Raw genomic sequence first — 14378 nt, 5'->3', positions numbered from 1 at the left:
GCAGTGAGTTCCACAGGTTGACTCTGCGTTGTGTGGAAAAAGTACTTCCTTTTGTTTGTTTTAAACCTGCTTCCTATTAATTTCACTAGGTGACCTCTGGTTCTTGTGTTATGTGAAGTGGTAAATAACACTTCCCTATTCACTTTCTCCACATCAGTCATTATTTTAAAGACCTCTCTCATATACCCCCTAATTCATCTCTTTTCCCAGCTGAAAAGTCTTGGCCTTTTTAATCTCTCCTCACATGGAAGATGTTCCATCCTTTTATTGCCCTTCTCTGTATTTTTATATTTCTAATATATATTGTTTGAGATGGGGCAACCAGAACTGCACACTGTCTTATTATCTATCCCTTTCCTAATAGTTCCTAACATTCTGTTAGATTTTTTGACTGCCACTGCACACTGAGTGGATGTTTTCAGAGAACTGTCCATGATGACTCCAAGTTCTCTTTCTTGAGTGGTAACTTCTCATTTAGATCCCATCATTGTGTAGATATGCTTGGGATTATGTTTTCCAATGTGCATCACTTTGCATTTATCAACATTGAATTTCATCTGCCGTTTTCTTGCCCAGTCACCAGTTTTGGGATATCATAGAATCATAGAATAACAGAGTTGGAAGGGACCTCTGGAGGCCATCTTGTCCAACCCCCCTGCCCAGAGCAGGACCAGTCCCAACTAAATCATCCCAGCCAGGGCTGTGTCAAGTCTGACCTTAAAAACTTCTAAGGAAGGGGATTCCACCACCTCCCTAGGTAGTGCATTCCAGTGTTTCACCACCCTCCTAGTGAAAAAGTTTTTCCTAATATCCACCAATGTCGAATAGAAGGGAACGATCACGTCCCTTGATCTGCTGGCAATGCCCCTACTTATACATCCCAAAATGCCATTGGCTTTCTTGGTAACAAGGGCACACTGCTGACTCATATCCAGCTTCTCGTCCACTGTCACCTCTAGGTCCTTCTCTGCAGAACTGCTGCCGAGCCATTTGGTCCCTAGTCTGCAGCAGTGCATTGGATTCTTCCGTCCTAAGTGCAGGACTCTGCACTTGTCCTTGTTGAACCTCATCAGATTTCTTTTGGCCCAATCCTCCAATTTGTCTAGGTCCCTCTGTATCCTATCCCTACCCTCCAGCATATCTATCTCTCCTCCCAGTTTAGTATCATCCGCAAACCGGCTGAGGGTGCAATCCACACCATCCTCCAGATCATTTATGAAGATATTGAACAAAACCGGCCCCAGGACCAAGCCTTGGGGCACTCCACTTGATACCGGCTGCCAACTAGACATGGAGCCATTGATCGCTACCTGTTGAGCCTGACAATCTAGCCAGCTTTCTACCCACCTTGTAGTGCATCCATCCAGCCCATACTTCTTTAACTTGCTGACAAGAATACTGTGGGAGACCGTGTCAAAAGCTTTGCTAAAGTCAAGGAATAACACATCCACTGCTTTCCCTTCATCCACAGAGCCAGTTATCTCATCATAGAAGGCAATTAGATTAGTCAGGCATGACTTGCCCTTGGTGAATTCATGCTGACTGTTCCTGATCACTTTCCTCTCCTCTAAGTGCTTCAGAATTGATTCCTTGAGGACATGCTCCATGATTTTTCCGGGGACTGAGGTGAGGCTGACTGGCCTGTAGTTCCCAGGATCCTCCTTCTTCCCTTTTTTAAAGATTGGCACTACATTAGCCTTTTTCCAGTCATCCGGGACTTCCCCCGATCGCCACGAGTTTTCAAAGATAATGGCCAATGGCTCTGCAATCACATCCGCCAATTCCTTTAGCACTCTCGGATGCAACGCATCCGGCCCCATGGACTTGTGCTCGTCCAGTTTTTCTAAATAGACCCGAACCACTTCTTCCTTCACAGAGGGCTGGTCACCTCCTCCCCATGCTGTGCTGCCCAGTGCAGTAGTCTGGGAGCTGACCTTGTTCGTGAAGACACAGGCAAAAAAAAGCATTGAGTACATTAGCTTTTTCCACATCCTCTGTCACTAGGTTACCTCCCTCGTTCAGTAAGGGGCCCACACTTTCCTTGACTTTCTTCTTGTTGCTAACATACCTGAAGAAACCCTTCTTGTTACTCTTAATATCTCTTGCTAGCTGTAACTCCAGGTGTGATTTGGCCTTCCTGATTTCACTCCTGCATCCCCGAGGAATATTTTTATACTCATCCCTGGTCATTTGTCCAATCTTCCACTTCTGGTAAGCTTCTTTTTTGTGTTCAAGATCAGCAAGGATTTCACTGTTAAGCCAAGCTGGTCGCCTGCCATATTTACTATTCTTTCTACACATCGGGATGGTTTGTCCCTGTAACCTCAATAAGGATTCTTTAAAATACAGCCAGCTCTCCTGGACTCCTTTCCTCCTCATGTTATTCTCCCAGGGGATCTTGCCCATCAGTTCCCTGAGGAAGTCAAAGTCTGCTTTTCTGAAGTCCAGGGTCCGTATTCTGCTGCTTTCCCTTCTTCCTTGTGTCAGGATCCTGAACTCGACCATCTCAAGGTCACTGCCTCCCAGCAAAATCCACTTTTGCTTCCCCTACTAATTCTTCCCGGTTTATGAGCAGCAGGTCAAGAAGAGCTCCGCCCCTAGTTGGTTCCTCCAGCACTTGCACCAGGAAATTGTCCCCTACACTTTCCAAAAACTTCCTGGATTGTCTGTGCACTGCTGTATTGCTCTCCCAGCAGATATCAGGGTGATTGAAGTTGCCCATGAGAACCAGGGCATGTGATCTAGTAGCTTCTGCGAGTTGCCGGAAGAAAGCCTTGTCCACCTCATCCCCCTGGTCCGGTGGTCTATAGCAGACTCCCACCACAACATTACCCATGTTGCTCACACTTCTAAACTTAATCCAGAGGCTCTCAGGTTTTTCTGCAGTTTCATACTTGAGCTCTGAGCAGTCATACTGATCTCTTACATACAGTGCAACTCCCCCACCTTTTCTGCCCTGCCTGTCCTTCCTGAACAGTTTATAACCATCCATGACAGTACTCCAGTCATGCGAGTTATCCCACCAAGTCTCTGTTATTCCAGTCACATCCTAATTCCCTGACTTTGCCAGGACCTCCAGTTCTCCCTGCTTGTTTCCCAGGCTTTGTGCATTTGTATATAGGCACTTGAGATAACCCGCTGATCTCCCCTCATTCTCAGTATGAGGCAGGAGCCCTCCCCTCTCACACACTCCTGCTCATGCTTCCTCCCGGTATCCCGCTTCCACACTTACCTCAGGGCTTTGGTCTCCTTCCCCGGTGAACCTAGTTTAAAGCCCCCCTCACTAGGTTAGCCAGCCTGCTTGCGAAGATGCTCTTCCCTCTCTTCGTTAGGTGGAGCCCGTCTCTTCCTAGCAATCCTTCTTGGAACTCCATCCCATGGTCAAAGGATCCAAAGCCTTCTCTCCGACACCACCTGCGTAGCCATTCGTTGACTTCCACGATTCGACGGTCTCTACCCAGGCCTTTTCCTTCCACGGGGAGGATGGACGAGAACACCACTTGTGCCTCATACTCCTTTATCCTTCCCAGAGCCACGTAGTCCACAGTGATCCGCTCAAGGTCATTCTTGGCAGTATCATTGGTGCCCACGTGGAAAAGCAGGAAGGGGTAGTGGTCCGAGGACTTGATGAGTCTCGGCAGACTCTCCACTTTGTAACTCTTCGCAGTCAGGGTATAAACTGTTCAGGAAGGACAGGGACGGGAGGAAAGGTGGGGGAGTTGCACTGAGTATAAGGGGGCGGTATGATTGCTCAGAGCTCCAGTTTGAAACTGGAGAACAGCCTGTTGAGAGTCTTTGGGTCAAATTGAGAGGCGACAGCAGCAAGGGTGAAGCCATGGTGGGCGTGCGCTACAGACCAGGAGGATGAGGTAGACGAGGCTTTCTTTGGACAACTCATGCAAATTACTAAATCGCAGGCCCTGGTTCTCATGGGAGACTTCAATCACCCTGCTATCTGCTGGGAGAGCAATGCAGCAGTGCACAGACAATCCAGGAAGTTTTTGGAGAGTGTTGGGGACAACTTCCTGGTGCAAGTGCTGGAGGAACCAACTAGGGGCCGTGCTTCTCTTGACCTGCTGCTCACAAACAGGGAAGAATTGGTAGGGGAAGTAGAAGTGGGTAGCAACCTGGGCAGCAGTGACCATGAGATGGTCGAGTTCAGGATCCTGACAAAAGAAAGAAAGGAGAGTAGCAAAATATGCACCCTGGACTTCAGAAAAGCAGACTTAGACACCCTTAGGGAACTGATGGGCAGGATGCCCTGGAAGGCTAATATGAGGGTGTGACAAAGTGGGACTGTTCTTAATGTTTTCTCTGAATATTGTGGGGGTGCCTCAGTTTCCCCTAGGCAGTTCTTAAGTATCTAGGTGATGGGATAAGGGTGTATGATCATTGCAGAGCCCTAGAAGGCAGGCGTGTGCAGGGGTCTGGACACAGAGAATGGCCGACACCCTGTTTCCTGGCAACTGATGGCCTGGCCCTTCCCCCCTACAAGGTGAGAGCTAAAGGGTTGGAGAACAAAGGAATCAGGTGCCCTCCTGGTCTGGGAAAGGGACAAAGCCCAGAGGAGGAGGGGCTGGAGAGAGTTTCAGTTTGGGGCTGGCTGGGGAGATGGAGTGAAGTGCAGATGTGGTTGTCTGGCTCACTGCCCCCCAAAATGGACACGGCTGAGGGGTTCTGTTCTCTGTACCTACAAGCTCTGGTTTAGACCATGTTCCTGTCATCTAATAAACCTTCTGTTTTACTGGCTGGCTAAGAGTCCCATCTGACTGCGGAGTTGGGGGGCAGGACCCTCTGGCTTCCCCAGGACCCCGCCTGAGCGGACTCGCTGTGGGAAGCGCACGGAGGGGCAGAGGATGCTGAATGCTCTGAGGTCAGACCCAGGAAGGTGGAAGCCGGGTGAGCTGTGTGTCCTGCAGACAGGCTGCTCACAGAGAGGAGACTTCCCCAGAGTCCTGCCTGGCTTCGTATGGAGCAGTTCCAGAGCATCGCCCGGGGACTCTGTGACAGAGGGGGAAAGGAGTCCAGGAGAGCTGGCAGTATTTTAAAGAAGCCTTATTGAGGGTGCAGGAACAAACAATCCCGATGTGCAGAAAGAATAGCAAATATGGCAGGCAACCAGCTTGGCTTAACAGTGAAATCTTCGGTGAGTATAAACTCAAAAAGGAAGCTTACAAGAAGTGGAAATTTGGACAGATGACTAGGGAGGAGTATAAAAATATTGCTCGAACATGCAGGGGTATAATCAGGAAGGCCAAGGCACAATTGGAGTTGCAGCTAGCAAGGAATGTGAAGGGGAACAAGAAGGGTTTCTACAGGTATGTTAGCAACAAGAAGAAGGTCAGGGAATGTGTTGGACCCTTACTGAATGGGGGGAAAAGAAAAGGAGGACTTGTGGCACCTTAGAGACTAACCAATTTATTTGAGCATAAGCTTTCGTGAGCTGAAGTGAAGTGATGAAGGGAGCTGTAGCTCACGAAAGCTTATGGTCAAATAAATTGGTTAGTCTCTAAGGTGCCACAAGTACTCCTTTTTTTTTTTGCGGATACAGACTAACATGGCTGCTACTCTGAATGGGGGAGGCAACCTAGTGACAGATGATGTGGAAAAAGCTGAAGTACTCAATGCTTTTTTTGCCTCAGTCTTCACAGACAAAGTCAGCTCCCAGACTGCTGCACTGGGCAGCACAGTATGGGGAGGAGGTAAGCAGCCTTAAATGGTGAAAGAACAGGTTAAGGACTATTTAGAAAAGCTGGACATGCACAAGTCCATGGGTCCAGATCTAATGCATCCAATGATGCTGAGGGAGTTGGCTGATGTGTTTGCAGAGCCATTGACCATTATCTTTGAAAATTCTTGGCAATCGGGGGAGGTCCTGGATGATTGGAAAAAGGCAAATATAGTGCCCATATTTAAAAAAGGGAAGAAAGAGAACCTGGGGAACTACAGACCAGTCAGCCTCACTTCAGTCCCTGGCAAAATTGTGGAGAAGGTCCTCAAGGAATCCATTTGGAAGCACTTGGAGGAGAGGAAGCTGATCAGGAACAGTCAACATGGATTCACCAAGGGCAAGTCATGCCTGACCAACCTGATTGCCTTCTATGATGAAATAACCGGCTCTGTGGATATGGGGAAAGCGGTGGACATGACATATCTTGACTTTAGCAAAGCTTTTGATATGGTCTCCCACAGTATTATTGACAGCAAGTTAAAAAAGTATGGTTTGGATGAATGGACTATAAGGTGGATAGAAAGATGGCTAGATTGTCAGCCTTAACGGGTAGTGATCAACAGCTCGATGTCTAGTTGGCAGCCGGTATCAAGCGGACTGCACCAGGGATTGGTCCTGGGGCCGGTTTTGTTCAACATCTTTAGTAATGATCTGGAGGATGGTGTGGATTGCACCCTCAGCAAGTTTGTGGATGACACTAAACTAGGAGGAGTGGTAGATACGCTGGAGGGCAGGGATAGGACACAGAGGGCCCTAGACAAATTGGAGGATTGGGCCAAAAGAAATCTGATGAGGTTCAACAAGGATAAGTGCAGGGTCCTGCACTTAGGAAGGAAGAATCACATGCACTGCTACAGGCTGGGGACCGAATGGCTCAGCAGCAGTTCTGCAGAAAAGGACCTGGGGATTATAGCGGACGAGAAGCAGGATATGAGTCAGCAGTGTGCCCTCGTTGCCAAGAAGGCTAACCGCATTTGGGGCTGTATAAGTAGGGGCGTTGCCAGCAGATCGAGGGATGTGATCGTTCCCCTCTATTCGACATTGGTGAAGCCACAGCTGGAGTATTGTGTCCAGTTTTGGGCCCCACACTACAAGAAGGATGTGGATAAATTGGAGAGAGTCCAGCGAAGGGCAACAAAAATGATTAGGGGACTGGAACACATGACTTACGAGGAGAGGCTGAGGGAACTGGGATTGTTTAGTCTGCGGAAGAGAAGAATGAGGGGGGATTTGATAGCTGCTTTCAACTCCCTGAAAGGGGGTTCCAAAGAGGATGGCTCTAGGCTGTTCTCAGTGGTAGCTGATGACAGAACAAGGAGTAATGGTCTCAAGTTGTAGTCGGGGAGGTTTAGGTTGGATATTAGGAAAAACTTTTTCACTAGGAAGGTGGTGAAGCACTGGAATGGGTTACCTCAGGAGGTGTTGGAATCTCCATCATTAGAGGTTTTTAAGGTCCAGCTTGACAAAGCCCTGGCTGGGATGATTTAGTTGGGGTTGGCCCTGCTTTGAGCAGTGGATTGGACTAAATGACCTCCTGAGGTCCCTTCCAACCCTGATATTCTATGATTCAGCCTTGACCTTAACTATCTTGAGTAGTTTTGGTATCATCTGCAAACTCTGCCACCTCACTGTTTACCCTTTTTTCCAGACCATTTATGAATATGTTGAATAGGACTGGTCCCAGTACAGATCCCTGGGGAACACCACTATTTACCTCTCTCCATTCTGAAAACTGACCATTTACCCTTTGTTTCCTGTCTTTTAACCAGTTATCTATCCATGAGAGAACCTTCCCTCTTATCCCATGACAGCTTACTTTGCTTAAGAGTCTTTGATGAGGGATATTGTCAAAGGCTTTCTCAAAATCTGAGGACACTGTACCCACTGGATCCCGCTTGTCCACATGCTTGTTGACCCCCTCAAAGAATTCTTATAGCTTGGTGAGGCATGATTTCCGTTTTCAAAAACTGTGTTGATGCTTCCCCAACAAATCATGTTAATCTATGTGTCTGACAATTCTGTTCTTTACTATAGTTTCAACCGATTTGCCCAGTGCTGAGGTTAGGGTTACTGGCCTATAATTGCCAGGATCTTCTCTGGAACCTTTTTTAAAAATTGGCATCACATTAGCTATTCTCCAAACATAGAATATCAGGGTTGGAAGGGACCTCAGGAGGTCATGTAGTCCAACCCCCTGCTCAAAGCAGGACCAATCCCCAATTTTTTCCCCAAATGGCCCCCCCAATGATTGAACCCTGGGTTTAGCAGGCCAATGCTCAAACCACTGAGCTATTCCTCCCCCATAATCATCTGGTTCCAAGGCTGATTTAAATGATAAGGTTGCATACCACAGTTCTTAGTTCTGCAATTTCATATTTTAGTTCCTTCAGAACTGTTCGGTGAATCCTATCTGGTCTTGGTGATTTATTACTGTTGAATTTATCAATGTGTTCCAAAACCACCTTTACTGACATCTCAATCTGGGACAGTTCCTCATATTTATCCCCTAAAAGTATGGCTCACATCCTTTGTAATGAAGACTAATGCAAAGAACTTATTTAGCTTCTCCACGACAGCCTTGTCTTCCATGAGTGCTCCTTTAGGATTTCTACTGTCCAGTGGCCCCACTGATTGTTTGGCAGGCTTCCTGCTTCTGATGCCATTAACAAAATTTGCTGTTCGTTTTTGTGTCTTTTGCTAGTTGCTCTTCAAATTCTTTATTGCCTGCCTAATTACACTTTTACACTTCACTTGCCAGAGTGATGCTCCTTTCCATTCTCCTCAGTAGGATTTGGCTTCCAATTTTTAAAAGATGCCCTTTCCCTTTTTGACAGGTTTCAGAGTAACAGCCGTGTTAGTCTGTCTTTGCAAAAAGAAAAGGAGTACTTGTGGCACCTTAGAGACTAACCAATTAGTCTCTAAGGTGCCACAAGTACTCCTTTTCCTTTCCCCTTTAACTGCCTCTTTTACTCTGTTGTTGAGCCATGGTATCATTTTTTTAAATGTGGGGTATACATTTAATTTGAGCCTCTATTATGGTGTTTTTTTAAAGTTTCCATGCAGCTTCCAGGCATTGCACTCATTCCTTTTCCTTTTGATTTCTGTTTAAGTAGCTTCCTCTGTATTTGGGAAATGGAAATCTCTGGGGCTAACAGAGTCAGTCTCTGGGGATGGGGGTCCCTGGTGTTTGGGGGTCCCTCTGGAGAGTGCAGAGCATTTCAGTGGGATTAGGGGGGTCTCGGGGGAGATCAATGTGATTCAGTGGGGTTGGGGATCTCTGTGGAGTTGGGGGTCCCTCGGGGGGTGCAGTGGGGGTGGGGTCCCTGGGGTGGGGGCGCAGGGGGGTGTCTCCGGTTCCGGGTCCCTGGGGGCGCAGCCGGTCCGGTCCCTCACGGGGTGCTGCCGCTGCTCGCCGATCCCGCCCTCCCCGCGGCTCGGCTCGCGAGCCTGTCCCTAAAAGGTGCTCGGCGGCCGGCGGGGGAGGGTCCGGGTCCCGCGGCTCCTCCCGTCCCCTCCCCGGCTTTTAGGCGCGGCGGCGGCGCCCGGGCCCCAGAGCCCGCTCCGCCCGGCCCGCTCCAGCCCCGCTCGGCCCCGCTCCGCCCGGCCCGCTCCAGCCCCGCTCCCAGACCGGTCTCCGCCCCGCGCCGCAGCCATGGACGCCATCAAGAAGAAGATGCAGATGCTGAAGCTGGACAAGGAGAACGCGATCGACCGCGCCGAGCAGGCGGAGGCGGACAAGAAGCAGGCAGAGGATCGCTGCAAGCAGGTGTGGGGGGTGTCCGGGAGCCCCCGTCAGTGCCCCCCCGAGTCCCCAGGCAGCCCCCCAGTTCCCAGGCAACCCCCCCCCTAAGTTCCAGGCAGACCTGGGACCCCCCATGCTCCCCAAGTCCCTGGGCACAACCCCAACGGGGCCCCTCCCAGCACCCTGGCAGTACAGTCCCCAGGTAGCCCCAACACTTCCCCAAGTCCCCAGGCTCCCCAGCCCACCCTACACCTGAGCAGCAGCCTCCCTGAGTCCCTAGGCAACCCCCCAGCTCCCCCCTCAGTCCCTGGGAAGCTCCCCCCCACACACACCCTGGCAGCCCCCTCCAGTGCCCCCCCCCCCGAGTAGCGCCCCTCTACTTTCCAGGCAGCCCCCTGTCCAGCCCCCCCAGCTGGGATTAACCCTGCCCAGTATCCCCATCCAGTGACAGATTAAGCAGGGTGAGGACCGATACCCTCATCCCTCAGGGCACCTCCCCCTTAAACCCCCATTGATAGGGTGAGGACCAAGTGGGGGTCACTGCACTGTTGGGGACCACTTCAGGAACCCTCAGTTCCATCCCCTGACCAGGTATCACGTTGGCCCCTCCTGGAGCTAGACTTTTAGGGGACCCATTGCAAACAGGCATCCTTCCCCCCCCCGCCAGCACATCCAGGCATTGGGCACATCCTGCCCCACCCCCCTTGGACACTGCCTGTCTTAGCAGCTCAGGCCCTTGGGATGGAGCCAGAATCTCGGGCTGAGTCTGGGGTTCTCTCCTCCACGCAGCGGGTTCACCAGAAATGTGGGGCGAGAACATCACTTCCCCACGTCTGTGCCAGGACCGGGGAGAGGCTGCCCTGGGCTCCCCTAGTTCTTGGAAGCCCAAGGAGACAATCCTGGGAGCCACTGTCTCTGGAGACTCTGCCCAGCATTCTCCCACTGGCCTCGGGTGCCAAGAACCGAGCTCTGTATTGGGGCCAGTCCTGGGGCAGCCACTCTGGGATGCCACCCAAGCTTGCCTTGCCCCTTTCCTGTTATCTAGCATGCTGCCTGGCTCCCGCTGAACCTCTGTCCGGGCCCCTAACCCCATTGCTCTGATCTCCCTTCCCAGCTGGAGGAGGAGCAGCAGGCCCTGCAGAAGAAGCTGAAGGGGACTGAGGATGAGGTGGATAAATACTCTGAGTCCGTCAAAGAGGCCCAGGAGAAGCTGGAACAGGCGGAGAAGAAGGCAGCAGATGTACGTACCTACTGCCAGCCCCTCTCCCCATGAGATGGGGAAACATCTCATGTGGGAGGGGTGGGGCCCTGTCACTGGGGGATTAAGGGGTGGGAGCCCCATTGGGAAACCTTTCCTGGTGGAAGCAGTCGAAATCCCATCAGCTGGGACACTTACACTAAACTGGACTAAACACTAGAAAATGGACAATAGGGGCCTGACCCCTGGAGTGGGGAGGTGCAGCCCGATGGGAGTGATGGGGCGAGGGGATGCAGTCTGGCTGGAGATGGAGGGCAAGGGAGACAGTTTGGGGTGCAGTCTGGCGGGTGATGAGGGAGACAGTTTGGGGTGCAGTCTGGCTGGAGATGGAGGGCAAGGGAGACAGTTTGGGGTGCAGTCTGGCGGGTAATGAGGGAGACAGTTTGGGGTGCAGTCTGGCTGGAGATGGAGGGCAAGGGAGACAGTTTGGGGTGCAGTCTGGCGGGTGATGGGGGAGACAGTTTGGGGTGCAGTCTGGCTGGAGATGGAGGGCAAGGGAGACAGTTTGGGGTGCAGTTTGGCGGGTAATGAGGGAGACAGTTTGGGGTGCAGTCTGGCTGGAGATGGAGGGCAAGGGAGACAGTTTGGGGTGCAGTCTGGCGGGTGATGGGGGAGACAGTTTGGGGTGCAGTCTGGCTGGAGATGGAGGGCAAGGGAGACAGTTTGGGGTGCAGTCTGGCTGGAGATGGAGGGCAAGGGAGACAGTTTGGGGTGCAGTCTGGCGGGCGATGGGGGAGACAGTTTGAGGTGCAGTCTGGTGGGCGATAGGAGGTAAGGGCACAGTCAGGAGGGGGAAGGGGCAGAGGGGTGTAGTTTGATGGGGGGCAGTGAGCTCTGACCTGCGGGAGGTGAGAAGCTGTTTGGAGTTTGCTCATGGATGGAATGCATTGCTGACAACACTAGATATGCTTGGAGCTCTGCAGGCCTCTGCTGTTCCAGTGGGCTGGGCCCACCCCTCTAGTAGTGATACGGCCCTGCCAGGACTGGAGCGGTCACGGCACCAGCCAATATTGAGTATCTTCAAATCGGCAATTGGTATCTGCGGGACACAGACCAGCTCATCGGCCTCCCATAAAGTTCCAGGGTGCTTGTTAGCCTGTTCTGGGAAAGCTGAGGAGAGCCGGGAGCCAAGGGGAGGGATCAGACACCGCTCGTGTCTGTGCGTCTGAAAGAAACCCAGGGCTGGAGGGGGCGGGGGGAGGGGGCTGGAGAGTGGCTGGCTGGAAGGAAGGAGGTCATAGCTGTGCTTGGGGAAATCCTTTTCCTCCATGAGCACCAGGGGCTGAGGGCTCCCTCCCAGCCCCTTGGAAGGACAGGCCTGGAACGGTTTTCTCTCTCGCCTGAGACAGCAGCTCCTGCCTCGGGGAAGACATTGTGTCGGGGCAGGGCACAGTGAGGAACAGCTGTGTGCAGCCCCCGGCTGCTCCAGGGAGTGGAATGGGGTGTAGTGACCCGCTGTGCCACCCAGGGTATTTGACACCCTATAAATAAATCCTCCTTTTCATAGCCAGCCCTTCTTTGATGAAAACCACCCATGACAAGTGGAAGAGAAGCTGAAGGGAGCCATCTGGAGCACAGCCAGTGGGGGAAGGGCCAAGCTTTTTAGGATCAAGAGCAAAAATTCAATCCCAGCTGGTCTGTGGAGCTAAATGGGGGAGATGTGTCAAATCTCCGAGGCAGCCACCAAGGACAGGGGAGTCCGGAGAAGGACAAGGCTGTGGGAGTGCGATACATCCCCTCCCCCACTCCCAGGAGCAGCAAAAAGCCCTGGTTGAGTTCAGGCAGAAGGACTCTCCCATCCCACAAACATATTGATAGTCCAGGATCAGGGCCCCACTGTGCGAGGCTCTGAATAAACATGCAGGGAGACAGACCTTGCCTCAAAGAGCTTACAGTCCCAGCGCACAAGTGCCCTGCACCTACTCCTGTCCCTCGAACCAGCACTAGCTGGCGGAGTCCGTGCAGGCAAGGCACTGGGGCTAGTTCGCCAGGAGGGCTGCAGGTGGTGGCCTACTGGCCCTGGTCCCCGGGAGTGCTCCAGGTATAAAGGCGGCGTGGAGGAGGCTGTTACCTTGTTAAGGAAAAGTTAGCACATGTAACTCCATTTTGGTCTGGGGCCCACCATTGGCATGTAACAATCTCCTCCCTGTTCTCTGGCTGTTCTGGCTCTGGGACGGTCTGCTCCATTTGGAGCGTGAGCCAAACCCTGCATCGGAGCCCAGCAGAACTGGGGGCGAAATCTGCAACCGGGCACTTGAGACGAGGAGAAGCTCCTCTTGGCCTCTGTCTCCCTTTAACCTGAGGCAGCTGTTCTAGGGGGGTCCTGGGGTGAGATCCTGGGCCCACTGAAGTCCATGGGAGTTTTGCCATTGATTTCCACAGAGCCAGGAGTTCACCCTGGTGGCTCTTGGCAGAGGCTCCCCTGGGCTTTGGGCAGCTGGAGCCAGGCTGTGCAGCATTAAAGGACTGGAAAACCTGCCTGATCATGAGAGACTCCAGGCGCTCCGTCTGCTTGGCTTAAAGGGAAAGTTATGGGGTGACCTGATCCCAGCGTGTAACGAATATTTGATAATGGGCTCGTCCGTCTCTAGCAGACAAAGATCTAACCCGACCCAAAGTCTGGAAGCTGAAACTAGACAGGTTCAGACTAGAACTAAGAGGCAGATTACTCACAGTGACAGTCGCTAACCATTGGAACATAGCAATGGCAGCTTCTCCATTCTTGGCAGTTTTTAAATCAAGACGGGATGTCGATCTGCTGTAGTTCAAATGGGAATTAATGCAAGGCAGCTCTCTGGCCTGGGTTCCACAGGGGGCAGATTAGGTGATCACAGGGGACCCTTCTGGCCTAAAACTTTAGGAATCTATTAATCAGTTGTTCTTCTGGCGGAGAAGGGGGAAGGGGCCTCCGGAACATGGGTCTGCCTGGGGCCTGGTGCTTGTCTGCATGCTGATTTAGTTAAGCCAGTGGAGAAACCTGTGGACAGACACTCTGGTTCCAAACAGGCTTGTTTCAGTTCGGCTGGTGAAGATTAAGAGCAGTTTTTAAAGTAAGTCTCCACTAAATAAAGCCCCACGACAGCGCATCTCAAACCCAGATCTACAGACTCAGCCTGTAGGCAGGGCACTAGACATAGCAGTGTAGCCATTCCCCCTGAGGCTGGAGCCTGGGCTCTGAGCGCCACCCCCCTCACCGGGTTTCAGAGCCTGAACTCTGGGCCGAGCCGTAGCAGGAGCCCCGTGAGCCAGAGGCTGTGGCCCAGGGCTCTGAGATTTCCCACTGCAGGGTTTTGGGGGGTCTTCCGTGTAGATGCAGCCTAAGTGTCCACCAAGGGGTTAGCACTGCTTTAACTAAAGTTGTGCAAATTTGCATGTAGATTACCCTGTGGTGTGGACTAGCGCGGAGTGCAAACGGCTGGGGGTCCAACTGAGCTGCAGATGGGTGGCGGTGGAAAGGGGATGGCCCTGGGGGATGTCAGAGGCCTGGGCGGATGCAGAGTTCGCAGTGTAGTTTGCAGCGTGATGTGCAGTGCATGCTCCGGGAAGGGGGGTGGGGAGGAGAGTCCCTCGTTATGTGGCTCTGATTTGGGACGACCCCTGAAATATTGTGCTTAGTGTTGGCAAACTGGCGGGCGCTCAGAGAAGAG

General features: G+C 52.0%; 1 protein-coding gene across 5 annotated transcripts in view; it reads left to right on the top strand.

The window, feature by feature from the left end:
* The first annotated feature begins 9383 nt into the window (after positions 1-9383).
* Positions 9384-14378, top strand: part of TPM2 (tropomyosin 2) — a 30455-nt gene continuing 25460 nt past the window's right edge. For all 5 annotated transcript variants that reach the window (XM_077816559.1, XM_077816557.1, XM_077816562.1 and 2 more), the window contains exons 1-2: positions 9384-9497; positions 10588-10713. In XM_077816559.1, the coding sequence (XP_077672685.1) occupies positions 9384-9497; positions 10588-10713 (240 nt within the window). The remainder of the gene's footprint in view (positions 9498-10587; positions 10714-14378) is intronic.

Source organism: Eretmochelys imbricata, chromosome 5 (assembly GCF_965152235.1).
Source record: "Eretmochelys imbricata isolate rEreImb1 chromosome 5, rEreImb1.hap1, whole genome shotgun sequence".
NCBI classification, from domain to species: Eukaryota; Metazoa; Chordata; order Testudines; family Cheloniidae; genus Eretmochelys; species Eretmochelys imbricata.
The sequence above is the reverse complement of the archived record's forward strand: the minus strand, read 5'-3'. Positions and strand labels throughout refer to the sequence as shown.